The 27,031-nt window shown below is 42.5% G+C and overlaps 1 protein-coding gene across 3 annotated transcripts in view; it reads left to right on the forward strand.

The window, feature by feature from the left end:
- The window catches only part of LOC139412919 (phospholipid-transporting ATPase IH-like), a 95,774-nt gene extending 69,199 nt beyond the window's left edge, over window positions 1-26,575 (forward strand). Inside the window, exons 17-30 of one of the 3 annotated variants that reach the window (XM_071159789.1) lie at window positions 1,986-2,167; window positions 7,442-7,693; window positions 8,046-8,223; window positions 10,398-10,500; window positions 12,795-12,940; window positions 13,017-13,076; window positions 13,241-13,368; window positions 16,768-16,903; window positions 17,664-17,687; window positions 19,198-19,263; window positions 20,110-20,213; window positions 20,383-20,548; window positions 22,057-22,095; window positions 24,116-26,575. In XM_071159789.1, the coding sequence (XP_071015890.1) occupies window positions 1,986-2,167; window positions 7,442-7,693; window positions 8,046-8,223; window positions 10,398-10,500; window positions 12,795-12,940; window positions 13,017-13,076; window positions 13,241-13,368; window positions 16,768-16,903; window positions 17,664-17,687; window positions 19,198-19,263; window positions 20,110-20,213; window positions 20,383-20,548; window positions 22,057-22,095; window positions 24,116-24,376 (1,845 nt within the window). In that variant the 3' untranslated portion in view covers window positions 24,377-26,575. Of the gene's footprint in view, window positions 1-1,985; window positions 2,168-7,441; window positions 7,694-8,045; window positions 8,224-10,397; window positions 10,501-12,794; window positions 12,941-13,016; window positions 13,077-13,240; window positions 13,369-16,767; window positions 16,904-17,663; window positions 17,688-19,197; window positions 19,264-20,109; window positions 20,214-20,382; window positions 20,549-22,056; window positions 22,096-22,897; window positions 23,004-24,115 lie in introns of all 3 variants that reach the window. The other 2 variants (XM_071159791.1, XM_071159790.1) reach the window with 2 other exon arrangements.
- The last annotated feature ends 456 nt before the right edge of the window (window positions 26,576-27,031 follow it).

The following is a 27,031-nucleotide window of genomic DNA, read 5'->3' on the forward strand; positions in this document are numbered from 1 at the left end:
TACGTATTGGATCACTAAAAAAAATCAAATTTTACATTACCATGTAGTTTACCAATAAAATGGTCTGACGGAGATGTGTACATACTCGGTATACAAATCCCAAAAGAAAGAAATGATCTCACTCCAATACATTTTTATAGAAAGTTAGTAAAAATAGATAAGATCTTGCTACCATGGAAAGGAAAATACCTGTCTATTTGTGGAAAAATCACCCTGATTAACTCCTTAGTTATATCACAGTTTACCTATTTGCTTATGGTTTTGCCTACACCTAGTGACCTGCTTTTTAAATTATATGAACAAAAAAATATTCAATTTTATTTGGAACGATAAACCAGACAAAATTAAACAGGCCTATTTATATAATGAATATGAACTCGGTGGGCAGAAATGATTAAATATTAAAGCATTAGACCTCTCACTAAAGGCTTCAGTCATACAAAGTTATACTTAAATCCAAACTGGGTCTCTAGTAAATTGGTACGAATGTTTCATCCTATGTTCAAGAAGGGCCTTTTCCCCTTTATTCAGATTACACTGGCCCACTTTCAAATGTTGGTTAAGGAAATAATCTCCAAAAACTTTATTTTTTAAACAAGCCTTAGAAAGTTGGTTGCAATTTCAGTTTAATCCACCTGAAAAGACAGAACAAATAATACAACAAATATTGTGGTTAAATTCAAATATACTAATTGATAAAAAAAACTGTATTTTTCCAATACATTTTTAAAAAGGTATAATTTTAGTGAATGATATCATAAATAGGACTGGTGGAGTTATGTCACACATGCAGCTAACACAGACATATGGAAATGTCTGCTCTACCCAAAATTACAACCAACTAATTGCAGCATTACCACAAAAATGGAAGAGGCAAGTAGAAGGGGAAAAAAGTAAGGAACTTGTATGTCGGCCATGTATTACAGAATATAAATGGTTAAAGAAAAGTGTGATAAATAAAAACATATACCAATTTAATTTAAGGACCAAAAAACTGACAGCTGTGCCGTATAAATTGCAAAATAGTTGGGAAGAGATTATCGATGTACCCATTCCATGGCACATGGTTTATGAATTGATACGCAAAACAACGCCGGATGCAAAACTTCACATTTTTCAATTTAAATTACTATACAAAATTCTTGCAACTAATAGAATGTTATATATATGGGGAATACAATCTTCCCAGCTCTGCAGATTCTGCTGTGAGGGGTAGGAGTCATTAGATCATTTATTTTGGTATTCTCCATATGTAGCTCGTTTTTGGTCACAGGTCCATGAATGGCTGAATAATAGCAACATTTGCCTAGAACTAACACTACAGACAGCAATACTGGGTGATTTGAAAAGCCATAGTCAAAGGAGCAAAATAAATAAATAAATAAAATACAGTAGGGAAAGAGGTAGTTGTTTGGGCTAAATTATAGGTGGGCTATGTACAGTTGCAGTAATCTGTGAGCTGCTCTGACAGTTGGTGCTTAAAGCTAGTGAGGGAGATAAGTGTTTCCAGTTTCAGAGATTTTTGTAGATTTTTGTAAAATGTGTATAAGATGAATAAACTGAAGGTAAAAGCCGAAGTGTTTATTAGTTTACTCCAATTGGGGGAAGGGTGGTAGGGTTTGCAGGGAATAATAATAAAGGTACATTCTTACAAAGGTATGTATGTCTATATAGGTATGTGTCTGTATATATGTGTATATGTATGCATGTGTGTACGGATAAAAAATCTACTGCCACAGACTAAAGTGGTATGTAAACTCTGCCCAGTGGGACATCCCTCGATGCCAGTCTGTGCAAACTGCAGCTTTTTATAACCCACTGCTCTGTCAGTGATGTCATTGACGGTTTTTAATGGGGGAAAAAAGCTAACAGAACAGTGGAATAATTGTTATTATCGGATTGTCAACTGCAACATCAGTGTCCAGTAATCATATTAAAGCATAACATAATTATCTCTCGCTCTCTCTATTTCTCTCTCTCTTCAGGAGGGCCTACGGACACTGTGTGTGGCGTACAGAAAGTTGAGCGTGGCTCAGTATGAGGAGACGTGTCACCTGCTGAACAGCGCCAAGCTGGCCCTGCAGGACCGAGACAGGAAGCTGGCCGAGGCCTATGACCTCATTGAGAAGGACTTCGTACTGCTGGGGGCCACCGCCGTGGAGGACAGGTAACGTTCTGGAACCACAGCAGCATAGAATCATACAATCTACATTGTCTTTTCTACCCAATTCTATTTATATATTCATGGGGCCACCGCTGTCGAGGACAGGTACCGATCTAGAATCACAATGTAGAATCAGAACCACTATCTTGTGGATTTTAGATCTATTGCTTCTACTAATTATATTTCTATATTCTGGACAGAAGAGTTATATTAATGGTAACTCTCTTTAGAGCTAACAATGTATGGGGCTAGAGAGACGGAGTAGATTAGCAACTGTAGAGTATTTATTTTACTGCTGCTCTTTAATTACTTGTTACTTTTATCTCTTATTCTTTTCCATATTTTTCGAAACTGCACTGTTGGTTAGGGGCATTTCACTGTTGTATGTGACTAATACAATTTGATTTGATTCAACTGAAAGTCAACCTCACTCTCCAAGCCCTGGTTTGCATAGTTAATGAATGACAATCGGACTCACTGACCCGGTCTATGATGTTAGCTATTGAACGAATCACATTGTTGAACTATAGGGCTGACCATTCCTGTAATGATGTTAGCTATTGAACGAATCACATTGTTGAACTATAGGGCTGACCATTCCTGTAATGATGTTAGCTATTGAACGAATCACATTGTTGAACTATTAGGCTGACCATTCCTGTAATGATGTTAGCTATTGAACGAATCACATTGTTGAACTATAGGGCTGACCATTCCTGTAATGATGTTAGCTATTGAACAAATCACATTGTTGAACTATAGGGCTGACCATTCCAGTAATGATGTTAGCTATTGAACGAATCACATTGTTGAACTATAGGGCTGACCATTCCTGTAATGATGTTAGCTATTTTACGAATCACATTGTTGAACTATAGGGCTGACCATTCCAGTAATGATGTTAGCTATTGAACGAATCACATTGTTGAACTATAGGGCTGACCATTCCTGTAATGATGTTAGCTATTGAACGAATCACATTGTTGAACTATAGGGCTGACCATTCCAGTAATGATGTTAGCTATTGAACGAATCGCATTGTTGAACTATAGGGCTGACCATTCCTGTAATGATGGTTCGTGTTCTTTCCCAAAGCAGCCTGTGAACCAGTAATATTAGTTAGCTGCAGTCTCTCAGGCTTAACATGAACAGTAGCTTCAGTAATCAGTCAGTCAATATGTTGTGTGTGTCAGTCCCCAGTGCAGCCAGCTAATGAGCAGATAACCACATTAGAGTTCCACTGTTATTGATCTCTGCCAGACATCCATAGCAGCTGATGAAGTGGGGTCTCTTGCTGCTCTTCTGTCTGTCAGCACAGACGTCATGCTGAAGCACCAGAGGTTTTACTCTGGTGTCAGGTCGGCTTCTGCCCCATTTAATAGAGTCAGTCACAGCCCATCACTTTGCCTTTCTCTCACACACTTCTCTATCTGTCTATCTGTGTGTTAGTGAGTGTGTAGTGTTTTAGTCTCACCATCTTCCTTTACATCTGTCTTTGTGTGTGCATGTTGATGCGTGCACGTGTGTGTGTGTGTGTGTGTGTGCATGTTGATGCGTGCACGTGTGTGTGTGTGCATGTTGATGCGTGCACGTGTGTGTGTGTGTGTGCATGTTGATGCGTGCACGTGTGTGTTTTTCTAGCTTTCTGTCCGTTTGTTTTTCCGTCCGTCTGTGTGTTTGTCTGTGACTCCTGGGCTGTGGTAGTAATTAGCTGGTTGGCAGGCAGCAGCGGTGTAGGGAGCTGTGAATCCTAACTGCACTGCAGCTTCGTTATAGACTTCCCTGCTCGGTGACGTTGGACTGCTGCTGCAACAAACCATCTCCCCAAACCCATTCCAGCTCAACACCCCAAAGCCAATTGACTGTGCCAGCGGAGGCTGCTGAGGGGAGGACGGCCCATAATATTGGCTCTAACAGAGAGAATGGAAACCCCACATTTCATGTATTTGATACCATTCCACTAATTCCGCTCCGGCCATTACCACAAGCCCGTCCTCCCCAATTAAGGTGCCACCAGCCTCCTGTGTACAGTTGTGGCCAAAGGTTTTGAGAATGACACAAATATTAATTTTCACAAAGTTTGCTGCTTCAGTGTCTTTAGATATTTTTGTCAGATGTTACTACAGAATACTAAAGTATAATTTCAAGCATTTCATAAGTGTCAAAAACTTTTATTGACAATTACATGAAGTTGATGTAAAGAGTCAATATTTGCAGTGTTGACCCTTCTTTTTCAAGACCTCTGCAATCCACCCTGGCATACTGTCAATTAACTTCTGGGCCACATCCTGACTGATGGCAGCCCATTCTTGCATAATCAATACTTGGAGTTTGTCAGAATTTGTGGGGTTTTGTTTGTCCACTCGCCTCTTGAGGATTGACCACAAGTTCTCAATGGGATTAAGGTCTGGGGAGTTTCCTGGCCATGGACCCAAAATATCGATGTTTTGTTCCCCGAGCCACTTAGATATCACTTTTGCCTTATGGCAAGGTGCTATATCATGCTGGAAAAGGCATTGTTCGTCACCAAACTGTTCCTGGATGGTTGGGAGAAGTTGTTCTCGGAGGATGTGCTGGTACCATTCTTTATTCATGGCTGTGTTCTTAGGCAAAATTGTGAGTGAGGCCACTCCCTTGGCTGAGAAGCAACCCCACACATGAATGGTCTCAGGATGCTTTACTGTTGGCATGACACAGGACTGATGGTAGCACTCACCTCGTCTTCTCTGGACAAGCTTTTTTCCGGATGCCCCAAACAATCGGAAAAGGGATTTATCAGAGAAAACGACGTTACCCCAGTCCTCAGCAGTCCAATCCCTGTACATTTTGTAGAATATCAGTATGTCCCTGATGTTTTTCCTGGAGAGACGTGATTTCTTTGCTGCCCTTCTTGACACCAGGCCACCCTTCAAAAGTCTTTGCCTCACTGTGCATGCAGATGCACTCACTCATGCACTCACTGTGCACTCAGATGCACTGCTGCCATTCCTGTGCAAGCTCTGCACTGGTGGTGCCCCGATCCCGCAGCTGAATCTACTTTAGGAGACGGTCCTGATGTTTGCTGGGCTTTCTTGTGCGCCCTGAAGCCTTCTTCACAACAATTGAACCGCTCTCCTTGAAGTTCTTGATGATCCGATGAATGGTTGATTTAGATGCAATCTTACTGGCAGCAATATCCTTTCCTGTGAAGCCCTTTTTGTACAAAGCAATGATGACAGCACATTTTTCCTTCCAGGTAAAAATGGTTGTCAGAGGAAGAACAATGATTCCAAGCACCACCCTCCTTTTGAAGCTTCCAGTCTGTTATTTGAACACAATCAGCATGACAGAGTGATCTCCAGCCTTGTCCTCATCGAAACTCACACCTGTGTTAACGAGAGAATCACTTACATGATGTCAGCTGGTCCTTTTGTGGCAGGGCTGAAATGCAGTGGAAATGTTTTTTGGGGATTTTGCAATTAATTGCAATTCATCTGAATTCATCATAACATTCTGGAGTATGTGCAAATTGCCATCATACAAACTTTGTGAAAATTAATATTTGTGTCATTTTCAACTTTTGGCCACGACTATACTGGACTTAACTACATTTAGATAGTGAGTGATACTTTTACAATGTAAAACAGAACAACACTACATTTTGACAACGGTATCTTACTGGTGATAGTTGGTTCTACTTGTATTCTAAACTGTTTGTGTCTGCACCATTCCATTCTACTTGTGTTCTAAACAGTTTGTGTCTGCACCATTCCATTCTGCTTTTATTCTAAACGGTTTGTGTCTGCACCATTCCATTCTACTTGTATTCTAAACTGTTTATGTCTGCACCATTCCATTCTACTTTTATTCTAAACTGTTTGTGTCTGCACCATTCCATTCTACTTGTGTTCTAAACGGTTTGTGTCTGCACCATTCCATTCTACTTGTGTTCTAAACGGTTTGTGTCTGCACCATTCCATTCTGCTTTTATTCTAAACTGTTTGTGTCTGCACCATTCCATTCTACTTGTGTTCTAAACGGTTTGTGTCTGCACCATTCCATTCTACTTTTATTCTAAACTGTTTGTGTCTGCACCATTCCATTCTGCTTTTATTCTAAACGGTTTGTTGTCTGCACCATTCCATTCTGCTTTTATTCTAAACTGTTTGTGTCTGCACCATTCCATTCTGCTTTTATTCTAAACTGTTTGTGTCTGCACCATTCCATTCTACTTGTATTCTAAACTGTTTGTGTCTGCACCATTCCATTCTGCTTTAATTCTAAACGGTTTGTGTCTGCACCATTCCATTCTACTTTTATTCTAAACTGTTTGTGTCTGCACCATTCCATTCTACTTTTATTCTAAACTGTTTGTGTCTGCACCATTCCATTCTACTTGTATTCTAAACTGTTTGTGTCTGCACCATTCCATTCTGCTTTTAATCTAAACTCTTTGTGTCTGCACCATTCCATTCTACTTGTATTCTAAACTGTTTGTGTCTGCACCATTCCATTCTGTTTTAATTCTAAACGGTTTGTGTCTGCACCATTCCATTCTACTTTAATTCTAAACGGTTTGTGTCTGCACCATTCCATTCTACTTTAATTCTAAACGGTTTGTGTCTGCACCATTCCATCCTACTTTTATTCTAAACTGTTTGTGTCTGCACCATTCCATTCTACTTTAATTCTAAACGGTTTGTGTCTGCACCATTCCATCCTACTTATATTCTAAACTGTTTGTGTCTGCACCATTCCATTCTACTTTTATTCTAAACGGTTTGTGTCTGCACCATTCCATTCTACTTTTATTCTAAACTGTTTGTGTCTGCACCATTCCATCCTACTTGTATTCTAAACTGTTTGTGTCTGCACCATTCCATTCTACTTTTATTCTAAACTGTTTGTGTCTGTACCATTCCATTCTGCTTTTATTGTAAACCTGAACAAATCATCTCTGCTCTGTATGGATGTGGTAGAATTAGAGATTTAGAAAAACTATTGAAAGATTGACAGAATGCAGCATTCAGTCTGATGACCATGTACAGCGTTGCCCATTGACTGCTGATGACCATGTACAGCGTTGCCCCATTGACTGCTGATGACCATGTACAGCGTTGCCCCATTGACTGCTGATGACCATGTACAGCGTTGCCCCATTGACTGCTGATGACCATGTACAGCGTTGCCCCATTGACTGCTGATGACCATGTACAGCGTTGCCCCATTGACTGCTGATGACCATGAACAGCGTTGCTCCATTGACTGCTGCCTGACTTTATGTTGCCTGTTCTCCAGGCTCCAGGACAAGGCAGCAGACACCATCGAGTCTCTCCAGAAGGCTGGGATGAAGGTGTGGGTGCTGACCGGAGACAAGATGGAGACGGCGGCGGCTACTTGTTACGCTAGCAAGCTGTTCCGCCGTTCCACACAGATACTGGAGCTGACCACCAAACGCACCGAGGAACAGAGTCTACATGACGTTCTGTTTGACCTGAGTAAAACTGTACTCAGACAGCATGGTAGCATGACCAGAGACACCTTCTCAGGGTGGGTGCCGGGATCCCAACACACACACACACGTGCACCTGGATGTGTTTAACTATACTTGTGGGGACCAGAAGTCCCCACAAGAATAGTAAACATACAGACATTTTACCAACTGGGGACATTTTGTTAGTCTAGGGAGTTTAGGGTTAAGGTATAATTGGGGTTAGAATTAGGTTTAGGGTTAGGGGTTAGGTTAGGTTTTGGGGTTACGGTTAGGGTTAGGGTTAGAGTTAGGTTTAGTTTTAGGAGTTAGGGAAAATAGGATTTTGAATGGTTATAAATTGTGTGTCCCCACAAGGTTAGTTAAAGACTGTGTGTGTTAACGTGTGTATCTCTGTGTGTGTGTCCCCAGTCTTTCTGCTGACTGTGTGGACTACGGTCTGATCATCGACGGGGCCACCCTGTCTGCGGTGCTGAAGCCCAGTCAGGAGGACTCCAGTCAGGGGAACTACAAGGAGATCTTCCTGGAGATCTGTAGGAACTGCAGCGCTGTGCTCTGCTGCCGCATGGCTCCCCTCCAGAAAGCACAGGTAGCCTAACAGGCCGAGTTATTTCAAACGACACGTTTACACACCTATTTCTGACCAACATGACTTTGGTGTCATGTGATCCGTCACGGCTAGGTTAAGTGAAGGAAGCACTGACACAGTCTGATGGAGTGTTGAGCTGGTTGATGTTTCACCTCTCTACTGGACTCCACTACCTCCCCCCTCCCCACACCTCTGTTCTCTGGTCACCAATTAGTGCCACTCCAGACTGTTGCCCCTCTCTCCCTCTCTCGCTCTCTCTCCACTCTATTTCTCTCCGACCTATTATCTTTCTGTCTCCCTCTCTTCTCGCTCTCTTTCGCTCACATTAGACCCCACCTGTCATAGCAGACATTTTTTGGTACTGAGGAGTTACAGTATATTATATTGAGCTCTGTCTGACATGGCTGTCACTATCTCTTACTGAGGAGTTCTATTGAGCTCTGTCTGATATGACTGTCACTATCTCTTACTGAGGAGTTATTTTGAGCTCTGTCTGATATGACTCACTATCTCATACTGAGGAGTTCTATTGAGCTCTGTCTGATATGACTCACTATCTCATACTGAGGAGTTCTATTGAGCTCTGTCTGGTATGACTCACTATCTTATACTGAGGAGTTCTATTGAGCTCTGTCTGGTTTGACTCACTATCTCATACTGAGGAGTTCTATTGAGCTCTGTCTGATATGACTCACTATCTCATACTGAGGAGTTCTATTGAGCTCTGTCTGATATGACTCACTATCTCATACCGTGGAGCTCTATTGAGCTCTGTCTGATATGACTCACTATCTCATACTGAGGAGTTCTATTGAGCTCTGTCTGGTATGACTCACTATCTCATACTGAGGAGTTCTATTGAGCTCTGTCTGGTATGACTCACTATCTCATACTGAGGAGTTCTATTGAGCTCTGTCTGATATGACTCACTATCTCATACTGAGGAGTTCTATTGAGCTCTGTCTAATATGACTCACTATCTCTTACTGAGGAGTTCTTTTGAGCTCTGTCTGATATGACTCACTATCTCATACTGAGGAGTTCTTTTGAGCTCTGTCTGATATGACTCACTATCTCTTACTGAGGAGTTCTATTGAGCTCTGTCTGATATGACTCACTATCTCTTACTGAGGAGTTCTATTGATCTCTGTCTGATATGACTCACTATCTCATACTGAGGAGTTCTATTGAGCTCTGTCTGATATGACTGTCACTATTTCTTACTGAGGAGTTCTATTGAGCTCTGTCTGATATGACTCACTATCCCTTACTGAGTAGTTCTATTGAGCTCTGTCTGATATGACTCACTATCTCTTACTGAGTAGTTCTATTGAGCTCTGTCTGATATGACTCACTATCTCATACTGAGGAGTTATTTTGAGCTCTGTCTGATATGACTCACTATCTCATACTGAGGAGTTATTTTGAGCTCTGTCTGATATGACTCACTATCTCTTACTGAGGAGTTCTATTGATCTCTGTCTGATATGACTGTCACTATCTCTTACTGAGGAGTTCTATTGAGCTCTGTCTGATATGACTGTCACTATCTCATATTGAGGAGTTCTATTGAGCTCTGTCTGATATGACTCACTATCTCTTACTGAGGAGTTCTATTGATCTCTGTCTGATATGACTCACTATCTCATACTGAGGAGTTCTATTGAGCTCTGTCTGATATGACTCACTATCTCATACTGAGGAGTTCTATTGAGCTCTGTCTGATATGACTCACTATCTCATACTGAGGAGATCTATTGAGCTCTGTCTGATATGACTGTCACTATCTCTTACTGAGGAGTTCTATTGAGCTCTGTCTGATATGACTGTCACTATCTCATACTGAGGAGTTCTATTGAGCTCTGTCTGATATGACCGTCACTATCTCTTACTGCAAAATACCACTATTCCGTCTAGTTCTCCTCCACTGTGCTAGGAGGCAGAGGAATATGGGATGTGATGTAATATGTACTGACATTCACATAGGAAGTCTTACTACTACATGCATCCTCTCTGTCACGTTAATATACAGTGGTTAGGTTCATATAACAATGTCTGTAGGTTTAGCTCTAACTCTCTTTACAAAGATTGTCTGTATTAGACATATCTTCTTTGATGAATTACAGATTTTAAAAAACGGTTATCTCACTGATCCTGAAATGTTGTGTTACCAGATTGTGAAGCTGATCAAATCGTCTCCAGAACACCCCATCACGCTAGCCATTGGAGATGGGGCTAATGATGTTAGCATGATCCTGGAGGCTCACGTGGGGATCGGTTAGTATTATCCTGTTCACTGTAAATGGACCCCTTTTCTTTTTTTTTTTCTTTTTTTTTTACCCCTTTTTCTCCCCAGTTTCGTGGTATCCAATTGTTGTAGTAGCTACTATCTTGTCTCATCGCTACAACTCCCGTACGGGCTCGGGAGAGACGAAGGTTGAAAGTCATGCGTCCTCCGATACACAACCCAACCAAGCCGCTGCTTCTTTATCACAGCACACGTCCAACCCGGAAGCCAGCCGCACCAATGCGCCGGAGGAAACACCGTGCACCTGGCCACCTTGGCTAGCGTACACTGCGCCCAGCCCGCCACAGGAGTCGCTGGTGCGCGATGAGACACCCCTACCGACCAAGCCCTCCCTAACCCGGGCGACGCTAGGCCAATTGTGCGTCGCCCCACGGACCTCCCGGTCGCGGCCGGTTACGACAGAGCCTGGGCGCGAACCCAGGACTCTGATGGCACAGCTGGCGCTGCAGTACAGCGCCCTTAACCACTGCGCCACCCGGGAGGCCCTCGTAAATGGACCCCTTTTCAATGAAGTTATTTGAATACAATTTAGATTGGTTGATTTTATATGTATATTTGAATATAGTTTTATAGTTTTTTATTCATGTACAGTGCCTTGCGAAAGTATTCGGCCCCCTGGAACTTTGCAACCTTTTGCCACATTTCAGGCTTCAAACATAAAGATATAAAACTGTATTTTTTTTGTGAAGAATCAACAACAAGTGGGACACAATCATGAAGTGGAACGACATTTATTGGATATTTCAAACTTTTTTAACAAATCAAAAACTGAAAAATTGGGCGTGCAAAATTATTCAGCCCCCTTAAGTTAATACTTTGTAGCGCCACCTTTTGCTGCGATTACAGCTGTAAGTCGCTTGGGGTATGTCTCTATCAGTTTTGCACATCGAGAGACTGACATTTTTTCCCATTCCTCCTTGCAAAACAGCTCGAGCTCAGTGAGGTTGGATGGAGAGCATTTGTGAACAGCAGTTTTCAGTTCTTTCCACAGATTCTCGATTGGATTCAGGTCTGGACTTTGACTTGGCCATTCTAACACCTGGATATGTTTATTTTTGAACCATTCCATTGTAGATTTTGCTTTATGTTTTGGATCATTGTCTTGTTGGAAGACAAATCTCCGTCCCAGTCTCAGGTCTTTTGCAGACTCCATCAGGTTTTCTTCCAGAATGGTCCTGTATTTGGCTCCATCCATCTTCCCATCAATTTTAACCATCTTCCCTGTCCCTGCTGAAGAAAAGCAGGCCCAAACCATGATGCTGCCACCACCATGTTTGACAGTGGGGATGGTGTGTTCAGCTGTGTTGCTTTTACGCCAAACATAACGTTTTGCATTGTTGCCAAAAAAATCAATTTTGGTTTCATCTGACCAGAGCACCTTCTTCCACATGTTTGGTGTGTCTCCCAGGTGGCTTGTGGCAAACTTTAAACAACACTTTTTATGGATATCTTTAAGAAATGGCTTTCTTCTTGCCACTCTTCCATAAAGGCCAGATTTGTGCAATATACGACTGATTATTGTCCTATGGACAGAGTCTCCCACCTCAGCTGTAGATCTCTGCAGTTCATCCAGAGTGATCATGGGCCTCTTGGCTGCATCTCTGATCAGTCTTCTCCTTGTATGAGCTGAAAGTTTAGAGGGACGGCCAGGTCTTGGTAGATTTGCAGTGGTCTGATGCACCTTCCATTTCAATATAATCGCTTGCACAGTGCTCCTTGGGATGTTTAAAGCTTGGGAAATCTTTTTGTATCCAAATCCGGCTTTAAACTTCTTCACAACAGTATCTCGGACCTGCCTGGTGTGTTCCTTGTTCTTCATGATGCTCTCTGCGCTTTTGACGGACCTCTGAGACTATCAAAGTGCAGGTGCATTTATACGGAGACTTGATTACACACAGGTGGATTGTATTTATCATCATTAGTCATTTAGGTCAACATTGGATCATTCAGAGATCCTCACTGAACTTCTGGAGAGAGTTTGCTGCACTGAAAGTAAAGGGGCTGAATAATTTTGCACGCCCAATTTTTCAGTTTTTGATTTGTTAAAAAAGTTTGAAATATCCAATAAATGTCGTTCCACTTCATGATTGTGTCCCACTTGTTGTTGATTCTTCACAAAAAAATACAGTTTTATATCTTTATGTTTGAAGCCTGAAATGTGGCAAAAGGTCGCAAAGTTCAAGGGGGCCGAATACTTTCGCAAGGCACTGAATATGACTTGCATAACAAATGGTAAAAGCGCTCAGTCATGTCCTCCCCTAAGGCATCATGGGTAAAGAGGGTCGCCAGGCAGCGCGGAACAGCGACTATGCCATCCCAAAGTTCAAACACCTGAAGAAGATGCTGCTGGTTCACGGACACTACTACTACATCCGCATCTCAGAGCTTGTCCAGTACTTCTTCTACAAAGTGAGTGTTTTCTCACTAAATGTAACTTAGGACTACTGATGATTAAGCATTAAAACATTATTTTCTTTTTCCTCAGAATGTCGCCTTCATCTTCCCTCAGTTCCTCTACCAGTTCTTCTGTGGCTTCTCCCAACAGGTACATAAAATATGTGCCCAAAATTGTAGTACTTTAAACCATGACGTTGTGGAGAAGTTTGAATTGTTTTTCTCTGGTTAAGAATGCATGACAAATGAGTAAGATATAAATATTGTTTTAAATGACTGATCTTGGTTGTTCTCTACCATCCTGTCTCTCTCCAGCCGCTGTATGACACAGCCTATCTGACACTGTACAATATCAGCTTTACCTCTCTACCCATCCTGCTCTTCAGCCTCATCGAGCAGCACATCAACATGGACATCCTCAAGAAAGACCCCTCCCTCTACAGGTACACTACATTACCAAACTATGTGGACACCTGCTTGTCAAACATTTCACTCCAAAATCATGGGCATTAATAGGAGTTGGTCCCCCCTTTGTTGCTATAACAGCCTCCACTCTACTGGGAAGACTTTCCACTAGATGTTGGAACATTGCTACAGGGACTTGCTTCCTTTCAGCCAGAGTATTAGTTGGCGTTCAAATTCATCCCAAAAGTGTTTGATGGGGTTGAGGTCAGGGCTCTGTGCAGGCCAGTCAAGTTCTTCCACACAGATCTCGACAAACCATTTCTGTTTGAACCTCGCTTTGTGCACGGGGGCATTGTCATGCTGAAACAGGAAAGGGCCTTCTCCAAACTGTTGCCACAAAGTTGGAAGCACAGAATCCTCTGGAATGTCATTGTATGCTGTAGCGTTAAGTTATCCCTTCACTGGAACTAAGGGGCCTATCCCAAACCATGAAAAACAGCCCCAGACCATTATTCCTCCACTGAACTTTACAGTTGTCACTATCCATTCTAGCAGGTAGCGTTCTCCTGACATCCTCCAAACCCAGATTCCTCCGTTGGACTGCCAGATGGTGAAGCGTGATTCATCACTATAGAGAACGTGTTTCCACTGCTCCAGAGTCCAATGGCGGCAAGCTTTATACCACTCCAGCCGATGCTTGGTAATCGGTGATGTCAGCTGTAATACTGCAGATTGTAGCTTTTATCAATGTAATTGTCTGCGTCATTTCAAACCCCCCATATATATTTTTGTATACATATTTTTCAAAATATATTTTCCTTTATTATTTTCCCTTAACCCTACCACCCCTACCTTAATTGGAGTAAACTATTGGACAACAACACTTAGGCTTCTACTTCCAGGTTATACATACTATATCAATTATACGGACACAATGTATTTTACAATAGTTATATTTAGTTTGTTTTTAATCCCATCCTTCAGCTACCATCAATCGGTGATCTTGCGTCTGCTCGGCCATGGAAACCCATTTCACGAAGCTCCTGACGAACAGCTAATGTGCTTATGTTGCTTCCAGAGGCAGTTTGGAACTCGGTACTTAGTGTTGCAACCGAGTACAGACTATTTGTATGTGCTACGCGCTTCAGCACTCGGCCGTTCTGTTCTGTGAGCTTGTGTGGCCTACCGCTTTGTGACGGAGCCGTTGTTGCTCCTAGACATTTCCACTTCACAATAACAGCACTTACAGTTGACCGGGGCAGCTCCATCAGGGCAGAAATGTGACTAACTGACTTGTTGGAAAGGTGGCATCCTTTGACGGTGCCACGTTGAAAGTGACTGAGCTCTTCAGTAAGTCCATTCTACTGCCAATGTTTGTCTATGGAGTTTGCATGGCTGTGTGCTTGATTATATACACTACCGTCCAAAACTTTGGGGTCACTTAGAAATGTATTGTTTTTGAAAGAAAATCACTTTTTTTTTGTCCATTAAAATAACATCAAATTGATCAGAAATACAGTGTAGACATTGTTAATGTTGTAAATGGAATATACAACAAATGCTGATGCTCCAGATATTCAATTAGTCTAAAGAAGGACAGTTTTATTGCTTCTTTAATCAGTAACAGTTTTCAGCTGTGCTAACATAATTGCAAAAGGGTTTTCTAATGATCAGTTAGCCTTTTAAAATTATAAACTTGGATTAGCTAACACAACGTGCCATTGGAACACAGGAGTGATGGTTGCTGACAATGGGCCTCTGTACGCCTTTGTAGGTATTCCATAAAAAATCAGCCGTTACCAGCTACAATAGTCATTTACAACATTAACAATGTCTACACTGTATTTCTGATCAATTTGATGTTATTTTAATGGACAAAAAAAGTGATTTTCTTTAAAAAACAAGACATTTCTAAGTGACCCTAAACTTTTGAACGGTAGTGTACTCCGGTTTACACCTGTCAGCATCAGGTGTGGCTGAAATAGCTGAATCCATTCATTTGAAGTTGTGTCCACATACTTTTGTAAATATAGTGTAGGTGCTACCCATCAACTGCCTGTCCCAGCATGCAATAGTGTGATGTGATACATTTGTGTTGACTGTTAGAAAATCTCACATTGGGAATGTTCCTCAGTTGATCTCTTCCACAGCGTTTCCTCAGATCATACTGAGCAGATAATTGTAAAATCCTATCAGCTCTTGGCAAACTGTGACTGCCATCTCTCTCCTCATATGAACTCTGTTACTAAACAACAGCCACATTCACATTCTCAAGATGTTGTAAGACGTTACAAGATAATAATAGAATCACGTAGACACACTTGTTTGTGAATCCATATATACAGTGTAAAGCTCACATTGTTCAGTGGTGTTGCCAGTAAATGCTTGATGTTTTTGTTTGCTTTTCCTCTCTCTGCCTGGTGACAATCAATAGTCCATTTTCCTGCTAGCTACCTATGGGTAATTGTGTGGAAAATTTAGACTAACAATGCAGCAGGCAGAAAGGCATCTGACTGGTGTCAGGTCATTCCTCCATGCCTGGATTTGTCAGCTAACTGTTAAATCAATGCTGCCTTGCTAACGTTTGTGGTGGAGGAATGCTGTTTTAGCTCTGGAGACTAATAGAAAGTGAGATTGATGGTAGCTTGGAATTCTTCTGGTGAAAGGGACAATTCACCCCAAAATGAATTGAAAGGAATCTATAGATGAATGGGAAAACATAACCATCTAATTAAATCCAAAAATACATGGTATATAGACTAATGTAATGCAAGCATTATGCTCAGGTGTCTGGTCATCAGATAACATGGTTCTCTTGTCTCCTCTCTACAAGGACATAGCTAAGAACTCCCTCCTATATTTTCTGTATATTTTTATTTATTTTTTATTTTACCTTTATTTAACTAGGCAAGTCAATTAAGAACAAATTAACGGCCTATGAACAGTGGGTTAACTTCCTTGTTCAGGGGCAGAACGACAGTTACGGTACACATAATGTGTACTGTAATGTTTCCTCTCTACAGGGACATAGCTCAGAACTCCCTCCTATATGTACTGTATATAATGTGTACTGTAATGTTTCCTCTCTACAGGGACATAGCTCAGAACTCCCTCCTATATTTACTGTATATAATGTGTACTGTAATGTTTCCTCTCTACAGGGACATAGCTCAGAACTCTCTCCTATATTTACTGTATATAATGTGTACTGTAATGTTTCCTCTCTACAGGGACACAGCTCAGAACTCCCTCATATATTTACTGTATATAATGTGTACTGTAATGTTTCCTCTCTACCGGGACATAGCTCAGAACTCCCTCCTATATTTACTGTATATAATGTGTACTGTAATGTTTCCTCTCTACAGGGACATAGCTCAGAACTCCCTCCTATATTTACTGTATATAATGTGTACTGTAATGTTTCCTTTCTACAGGGACATAGCTAAGAACTCTCTCCTGCGTTGGCCCATTTTCATCTACTGGACCTTCCTGGGGGTGTTCGACGCCGTCGTCTTCTTCTTTGGTTCTTACTTCCTGTTCAACAACAGCACCTTCACCAGCAATGGACAGGTAAAGACACCGTCGCCGTGGCTACTGGAGTACTGCGTTAAAGAGTATATGTTGGTGTGATGTATATAATGATCGTCTGATCATACCGCACTTCTCTAAGCCCATGTCAAGTGTTTATGTTCCCGCCGTGAAGGAGTGTCCAGGGATTGTGATGTGGAGTGGCTGATTGTGACTGTGGGTTATGAGTGAGTTCACTGGTCACACACAGGTTGGATCGACGCTGTTTCCACGGTTTGTCAACGTGGAAAACGTAATTGTCATCAATGTACATTTGACCCAGCTTTTACCCACAATTCAACATGGACCTTTGAGTTCATTTGACATTGAATTCATGTTAGTGAACAACATTCTAAAACTTCAGTCAGAACAGCTGTCGTCTGTGGAAGGTGTGGTGATTTTAGGTAAATGGATGACATAAGATCTCCTGGCCTGCAGATTCACCTGTGATCCTTTGCATAAAACCATGACCGGATCTCCCATTCATATCTATGAAAGGAAAGCATGTTGAGTCTGCAGACATCTTTCTCTGTGCTGTCTGTTTCTCCTTTTATATCTCTTCCTTTATATCACTTTAACCTGTTGGATTGCTTTGATTTGCCTGTTTTTGCTTTATTTCCTTTGAATATCAGATGTTTTAGTTTTCTGGCTTCCAGTTCTTTCTTTTATTTTCTTCCTCTTCTTCCTCCTCTTCTTCCTCCTCCTCTTCTTCTCCTCTTACCTTTATGTTGCTTGTTCTTTATGCTTCTCGTCCTCTCCTCAGCTAATGACAACCAACACACAGATGGTAAGCCTGTCCCTATCTGTCTGTCACCCTGGTTTAGTTTTAGTTGGACTGTTCCCCCCCCCCCCCCCCCCCTCCACTGCCCGTCACATTGCGTAACCAAACCGCCCGTCATCATCTCATCCAATAGGTATCCCCTCATATCCAACCCCTACTGCCTGTATAGGCCAATGAGCTGTAGGTATATCAGTGTAGTAATAGTAAACCCATACTCCAACTCCACTCTTGTCTCGTTGTGTAGTTGCCGTAGTCCAGACTTCCTCATGTTGTTTGTGTGTCCGGTACAACAGTGGTTTCTGCTAGTAGACATCCACCATGGTGGGTGGTAGGGAACGGCTCATATTGAGTCTTTAGGTCAGGGTTTTGTTTCCGCCCAGCTTTAACACACCTGTTGTAGATAATCAACAAATGGTATTGATCTATAACACAATTGATCTGGTGTGTTAGAGCTGGGCTGGAACAAAAGCCTGTACACGCCGCAACCCTCCAGGACCAGGATTGGCTACCCCTACTCTAAGATGTCATCTCCTGTCAGAACGCAAGGCTGAAGACTGTAAGACTGGGTCAGGCATCAGGGTATTAGAGCTCAGGGTTCACACTGTTCCACCCGTACACTATAGACTACAGTATGTGACAAAGGAAATGAATGGCCAAGTACATTTGACGGATATTGTTGTATAGGACATGTCAGGTTGGATATTTCATAGTTATGCAATTTGAAACAAAATGACCCTCTGTGGGCAGACTAGACTTCTATCTAACTTATTGTTTTGGTGGAATATTTGGCAGAAAAAAGGAAAGGGTGAAAACAGGAAGTATAAACAACACAGACAGAAGGAGTCTGTTTTTCAAGGTTCTCTTCTATCACTGAATTTCATTGGCCCTTGCAGTAGTTTTAAAGAAGCAGCTCATTTTAAAAGGATAGTTCTCCCTCAGTCAAAGTTTGTCTGGTGTATTCATACATTGGGGTGATTTGCCCCTTTAAGGCCCCTTGAGGAAAGCAGGTGGGTTTATGTGTTGGTAGGTATCTTCATGTTGTTGACCCTCATCACCGTTGGTTTGGGTATTAGCATTCCATCAACATCACAAGCTATTTGAACGTACAGAACATGTTTTATTTGTAAAGAATATTTATTTTAGAGACACATGTAGGTCATTTCAGGTTATTCTGTACTTTAAATGCAGAATTAAGAGAAATAGTGCACATATTGTTGTTGTTTGAAGCAGCTTGAAAATAGTTTAATATCCATTTTCCATCTCTGCACTGGTTTGACTTCATATAACTGAATGAAAAAAACATCTCTGGAAAATACAACTAAACTGTGTGATTTTTGTATTGATTAATCCTGGATAATTGCTCATTTTAAAAGCTAAACATAGCAACAAACATATGTAGTAATGCAAAGGAAGTGAGTTAGTCCAGGCTGACTGTAATTACAGTAGCATACTGTCCTCTGAAATGGCTGCATATCTAATAGTGAGATTTCTCTCTGTAATACCTTCCTCTCCACAGATGTTTGGTAACTGGACGTTTGGGACTCTGGTCTTCACAGTGCTGGTGTTCACAGTCACCTTAAAGGTACAGTAACATCCTACCCATCACCACCGCTAAGGCACTACTTTACAGTAACATCCTACTCATCACTACCGCTAATGCACTACTTTGCAGTAACATCCTACCCATCACCACCGCTAAGGCACTACTTTACAGTAACATCCTACCCATCACCACCGCTAAGGCACTACTTTACAGTAACATCCTACCCATCACCACCGCTAAGGCACTACTTTACAGTAACATCCTACCCATCACCACCGCTAAGGCACTACTTTACAGTCACAACCTACCCATCACCACCGCTAAGGCACTACTTTACAGTAACCTCCTACTCATCACTACCTCTAAGGCACTACTTTACAGTAACCTCCTACTCATCACTACATCTAAGGCACTACTTTACAGTAACATCCTACTCATCACCACCGCTAAGGCACTACTTTACAGTAACATCCTACTCATCACCACCGCTAAGGCACTACTTTACAGTAACATCCTACCCATCACCACCGCTAAGGCACTACTTTACAGTAGCATCCTACTCATCACCACCGCTAAGGCACTACTTTACAGTAACATCCTACCCATCACCACCGCTAAGGCACTACTTTACAGTAACCTCCTACTCATCACTACCTCTAATGCACTACTTTACAGTAACATCCTACTCATCACTACCTCTAAGGCACTACTTTACAGTAACATCCTACTCATCACTACCTCTAAGGCACTACTTTATGCTAGATGTTAAAGGGACTCGATATTAGAGTGAATTCTACTGTTTGAATTAATTACCAGTCGATGGTCTTTCTCCACCTCTCTTTCTCTCTCTCTCTGTCTCTGTCTCTGTCTCTCTCCATCTCACAGCTCGCCCTGGACACACACTACTGGACGTGGATCAACCACTTTGTCATCTGGGGCTCGCTGCTTTTCTTCGTCATCTTCTCTCTGCTTTGGGGAGGCATCATTTGGTATGTATTAGTATATCTTATTGTTTTCTGTTCTCCATGTTACCAGGGGAAGTACTATGTGTTTATGCAGATTTTATAAACATAGATATAGGTGAAATAGATCTTGTCTTCTCGGTCTCCCTACCAGAGGTTGTACTATGTGTTCATTGATCCTCTCTCCTCTCCTCAGGCCCTTCCTGAACTACCAGAGAATGTACTATGTGTTTATTCAGATGTTGTCCAGCGGTCCGGCCTGGCTCAGCATCATCCTGCTCATCGTCATCAGTTTGCTGCCTGACGTGGTCAAGAAGGTCGTCTGCAGGGCCCTGTGGCCCACCACCACAGAACGCATCCAGGTGGGCGAACACACACACACACACACACACACACACACACACACACACAATGCACAGAAGTACATGCTTACATTTGCATACACCCTAGAGGTCGACCGATTATGATTTTTCAACGCCGATACCGATTATTGGAGGACCAAAAAAGCCGATACCAAAAAAGCCGATACCGATTAATCGTATTTGTATTTGTAATAATGACAATTACAACAATACTGAATGAACACTTATTTTAACTTAATAAAATACATCAATAAAATCAATTTAGCCTCAAATAAATAATGAAACATGTTCAATTTGTTTTAAATAATGCAAAAACAAAGTGTTGGAGAAGAAAGTAAAAGTACAATATGTGCCATGTAAGAAAGCTAATGTTTCAGTTCCTTGCTCAGAACATGAGAACATATGAAAGCTGGTGGTTCCTTTTAACATGAGTCTTCAATATTCCCAGGTAATAAGTTTTAGGTTGTAGTTATTATAGGAATTATATGACTATTTCCCTCTATACCATTTGTATTTCATTAACCTTTGACTACTGGATGTTCTTATAGGCACTTTAGTATTGCCAGTGTAACGGTATAGCTTCCATCCCTCTCCTCGCTCCTCCCTGGGCTCGAACCAGCAACACAACAGCCACCCTCGAAGCAGCGTTACCCATGCAGAGCAAGGGAAACAACCACCCCAAGGCTCAGAGCGAATGAAGTTTGAAACGCTATCAGCGCGCGCTAACTAGCCAGCCATTTCACTTCGGTTACACCAGCCTCATCTCGGGAGTTGATAGGTTTGAAGTCATAAACAGCACAATGCTTGACGCACAACGAAGAGCTGCTGGCAAAACGCACCAAAGTGCTGTTTGAATGAGTGTTTACGCGCACCGCTCAGTCAGATGCTTAAATACTTGTATGCTTGTATGCTCAGTCAGATTATACGCAAAGCAGGACACGCTAGATAAACTAGTAATATCATCAACCATGTGTAGTTAACTAGTGATTATGAATGATTGATTGTTTTTTATAAGATAAGTTTAATGCCAACTAGCAATTTACCTTGGCTTACTGCATTCGCATAACAGGCAGTCAGTCTCCTTGTGGAGTGCAACGGTCGTTATTGCGTTGGACTAGTTAACTGTGAGGTTGCAAGATTGGATCCCCAGAGCTGACATGGTGAAAATCTGTCATTCTGCGCCTGAACGAGGCAGTTAACCCACCGTTCCTAGCCCGTCATTGAAAATAAGAACGTGTTCTTAACTGACTTGCCTAGTTAAATAAAGATTAAATAAAGGTGTGTAAAAAAAATAAATATATATATTTTTTTTAATCGGCAAATCGGCGCCCAAAAATCCCGTTTTCCGATTGTTATGAAAACTTGAAATCGGCCCTAATTAATCGGCCATTCCGATTAATCGGTCGACCTCTAATACACACTCTTGGTTGTATGTTTAAAATCAGAGGATTAAATGTGCATTCTGTATATATGGTATATCATATATATATGTATCACTGTGACTTTAGCTGTATGCTGCGTGTGGATATATTCCAGGTCTTCTTCAAGTAAGTGAGCTGTTGAATCAGTGTGTAGTGTTCACTTCTTCTTCTCAAACAACTCATCTGGAGGGAAACACTGTATAACCTGTTACCCATTCTGAAAGGCTGAGAGTTGTATTTCTGTCATTTCTCTCACTACTGAATGAGCCATTTGTCTCTACTGTGTGCAGTGATTCCTCTGACCTCTCCCTACTGACCTCGGTTCACCTCCCCATGACCTGGAAGAGCTTCCAACACCGTTCTAATTTCTCTTCCTGAAATAGTGATTGATGGTGAACATCAAGTGTTTTTTAAGATACAAAGTGTTCCTTTTAACCCTTCTCTCCTCTCCTCTGTCCCTGCCTGCCCTCTCTACTGGTCTGTGTGACCTTTAACCTCTACCCTCTGACCCCTCTGACCTGTCTCCTTGGGAACGGCAGACAAAGCGGCCATGTCTTACCTCTGAGCAGTCCACCATCTTTATGCTCTCCCAGACTTCAAGCAGACTCAGTTTCTAACCCAACCACCTGACTAGGAGGTCAGGTGACCCTCTCTCAACCTATCCGCATGCCCTCTCCTCCCTCTGTGTCTCTGCATGGACATGTAGTGGTGAATGCTTACAGGTGCCTGTTGACTTGCATGTCCATGCCGTGCATTAAGTGTACCTTGAAAGAGCGTTGGTTAGAATGCTCATTCATAAATACAGAAACAACGTATCTGACATGAAACAGATATTTGAAGCCCCTTCAAAATGGCAAGTGTCAGTCTTGGTATGTGTGTGTTTGTGCAGATCTGTCTATGTTGAGCGTGTGTATCTTGCTGTCCACAGCGAATGAGGGCTGATAGAAACTTTGATGGAGTTATGACCTACAGCCGGGACTCCCTGCTAGATGGGGGGGTTGCCCTGTCCACCTCAGAGGCCTAGCCTCACCACGGTAAAGACAGGAGGGACCGACTCTGTGTGCGGTGAAAAGTGGGGTGAAGAGTGGGGTGAAGGGATGGGTGAAGAGTGGGGTGAAGAGTGGGGTGAAGAGTGGGGTGAAGAGTGGGGTGAAGGGCTGTACTATTTTAAAGTAGAGCACTTACCCCCTCCAGTGTTTACAGAAGGTACTGCAGTCTGTGTTTAGTAACGAGCTCAAGGTAACACAATCGGCATCAGCTAAATGAGTAGGATGTCAGGAGATGCGTGGCTCCCCTGTAGTGTACTAAGTCTCTGGGCCAGACCTCTCCTTAATTAAACCATGTAGTCCGTCTGTTTAGCCTGTGAGGCTAGACTCCTGTCCTGACCAGACCAATTCTCAATCTATCCCAAAGTCCCAACTGAGTTAAGCAGAAGGCTCATACTGCTAGGATCTCCCTCCCCTGCCTAACACCATATGGTCTGGCTTGGGCCCTGTTCCTATACATTTCGAATACATCCTGAATTTGTTCCTCCGCCTAGAGGTAGTAAGCACTGAATTGTGTATGGCTGGATAGGTGAAAGCGAGGTTTAGAATCTAGCTTTCACCAATCCACAATAGGTTTGATTGATGTTTAGTGAATCCAGTTATAAGCTCGGCAGAGTGTTTGTCTGAGACTGAACAGCCGTATTCACCTTGATGTTCACTGAGGACATGCTGCATGCTTTGACCGACCGACCGTTCACTTCTTCAGTTTGCTTATGTTTTGCTCCCTGACATCTTTTGCTAACAGGGTCTGGTGTGTTTGTGTTGATGTTGTTTTGGGGTAGGGGTAGTGGTGGGGTTTGTCGTCTTCTGGGTCCACCATGTGGTCAATCCTGGTTCTGGCAGACAGCAGAGTGTCGTATGCAGGCTTTTGTTCCTACCCAGTTTAGACACACTGGATTAAATAAAATGTTTTTTAAATTAAAGACCACGATAAGTTGAAATGGTTGAATCAGGTTAATGCTGGGCTGGAACAAAACCCTTCACACACCACACCTTTGAGGACCTGAATTGGCTACCACTTCCCTTGATCCAGATAATAACTCCTCTGTTCTCTCCCTCTTTCCTCTCTCTCCTCCCATCTCTCCATCCCTCCCTTACAGAATGCAGACAAGCTGTATAACGGCCAGCTATCGGAGTTCACCCCGCTGGCATCTCTCCACGCGCCCACGCGCAGGAGGGCCGACCACCAGAACCCCATTCCCAGAAGGTCTGAACCCTTCACCAAAAAACTCATGTTCACCCACTGGAGGGGCGGGCCCGACTACTGCACTTTCACCCCACTCCTCCGATTCGCCGGCAACTCCCGTCACTCTGGGGCTGGCTATGCCCACAATGGGGCAGGGCCTGAGACCTCGGTGTAGTCTAGAATGGAGTTTAGTCTGATTTACACTGGAAGTCTAGACCAAGATTTCAGTGTTGAGCAATTGACCACTGGAACAATCTGTCCTCTAGACAATAGATACCTAATCTAGACGCGTACAGTTACCAATGTCATTGTGAAAAAGCAAACAAACACCAAATACACACAGAAGGACGATCCACATGATCCACAGTCCTACTGCTGTGTTGTGTTAGCACAAGGAGCTGAGTGAACTGAACAGACTTGGCTCCAGGCAAGCAGTGCCTGTGGATTGGTGGAAAGGGCCTTGGCTCCACCCATTAATGTCTACTGTGGGTCCGAACCCTCAGACCCACCCTGCAGTGTGTGTGTGTGTGTGTGTGTGTCACTCCCCCGTATCTGTCTGTCAACTGTCTGTCAGTGATGATGTCATTTAAAGTGTTTGTCATGAAGGATGTCACTCCCCCGTATCTCCCTGCCGACTGTCAACTGTCTGTCAGTGATGATGTCATTTAAAGTGTTTGTCATGAAGGATGTCACTCCCCCGTATCTCCCGGCCGACTGTCAACTGTCTGTCAGTGATGATTTCATTTGAAGTGTCATAAAGCAGGGATGCCCAGTATGAATGGAAGATGTTCAGAGGTATTGCATGTGCTTTAACTGACCACACTTTCCTGTTTTTCTTTTGTCTTGTCTTTTCCTCTCTTCCTCTCTCTTTCTGTCCTGCTTTCTATAGAACAAACTGGTGTTGCCTCTGTGCATATCTCTTATCCAGGAACACGGCATAAGACACTAGTCTTTTCCAGTTCAGTTGTAAGTGGCTAGGCCGTGATAGTGGTTTATCTCTACTGGACTAGAGACAGTTCTGTGTGTGTAGCATCCCGTGTCATAGACTGTCCTTGTGTCTACTGTGGAGTGATGTGATTATACCTCCATTCCCCCTTGTAACCGTCCCATTTCCTGACATGGAAGCTGAGGCATCCTGCCTCACGTAGTGCTAAGGACCCACAGTGGGAAACCAGTATGCATGGGAATCCTTTTCCGCCTTAACATCTACACAGTGTTTCCTTTGAAATACACAGTAGTCTGGAACCAAAGGCTCAGAAAATACTTTTTCAATGTCTTGCCTTGCTGGTTATTGCCTTACACTGAGACTGGGTGGGACAGAGGAAGAGAAATTCTGCCTTACACCACACCAGGATTGGTGGACAGTATTAGATAGGAGAGAGAACCTACTTTGTTTCTGGGCTTTAACATTGTCCATGTAGATATCTAGCATCTCTCACACTCAGATCTGAAGCCTTTAAAGAGCAGTGGATCTCTGTTAGAGAAATACAACATGTAGAATGTAGACATTATGCTCAGCTGCTTTGCTCTGTCCCTTGGCATAAATAATATAGAACATACCCATAGAAGTCTCACACGATGCGTGAGAGCCTCATGAAGGTGTTATAAGTGTGTTATAATTCTATCACAAGAGTCTGTCAGGGGTCTTAACATCTCATCTGTCAATGTGTGCTCTCTCCCTCCCTCAGATCCTCTCTGATGCTTTTATGTTTCATTTTCTTTCTTCATGTGTTTTTTTTACCTCTACCATTTCTCCACTTGTTCCTTTTGAAGTGATGCTCGTGTGGATCTGTCCTCTCGAGCCTCACTACATCTCCTCCTCCTCACTGCCGCCTCCTCTCATCCTCCTCTCCTCCTCTCATCCATTCATCCATTCACTCCTTCATCCGGTCATGCATCCCTCCATCCGTCTCCTAAGAACACAGTCTGTGTGGTGGGTGTAAGGAGAAAGAGAACGAGAAAGGGAGATGGAGGGGGGACTGTACCAAAACCAAGATTTTTCTAGACACATTTAGATTTCTTGTGGTCCTGTGGTGCATTGTGGGATCTGTTCAAACCAAGAGGAACAAAAGTATATTGATGTCCCATATATAGAAAGGGATGTTGTAATACACTGTGTGTGTGTGTGTGTGTGCGTGTGTGTGTGTGTGTGTGTGTGTGTGTGTGTGTGTGTGTGTGTGTGTGTGTGTGTGTGTGTGTGTGTGTGCAGATATCTGTTTATTTGAAAGCAGCAATGATATTTAAGATGGTCATCTGTTATTAGGTGGTATTATGAATCTTCACTGAAATGTAAAGACACTAAACATTACACCACAGTCAGAACTATAACACTGGACATTACACCACAGTCAGAACTATAACACTGGACATTACACCACAGTCAGAACTATAACACTGGACATTACACCACAGTCAGAACTATAACACTGGACATTACACCACAGTCAGAACTATAACACTGGACATTACACCACAGTCAGAACTATAACACTGGACATTACACCACAGTCAGAACTATAACACTGGACATTACACCACAGTCAGAACTATAACACTGGACATTACACCACAGTCAGAACTATAACACTGGACATTACACCACAGACAGAACTATAACACTGGACATTACACCACAGTCAGAACTATAACACTGGACATTACCCCACAGTCAGAACTATAACACTGGACATTACACCACAGTCAGAACTATAACACTGGACATTACACCACAGTCAGAACTATAACACTGGACATTACACCACAGACAGAACTATAACACTGGACATTACACCACAGTCAGAACTATAACACTGGACATTACACCACAGTC

The sequence above is a fragment of the Oncorhynchus clarkii genome, chromosome 7, assembly GCF_045791955.1.
Source record: "Oncorhynchus clarkii lewisi isolate Uvic-CL-2024 chromosome 7, UVic_Ocla_1.0, whole genome shotgun sequence".
Taxonomy (NCBI): domain Eukaryota; kingdom Metazoa; phylum Chordata; class Actinopteri; order Salmoniformes; family Salmonidae; genus Oncorhynchus; species Oncorhynchus clarkii.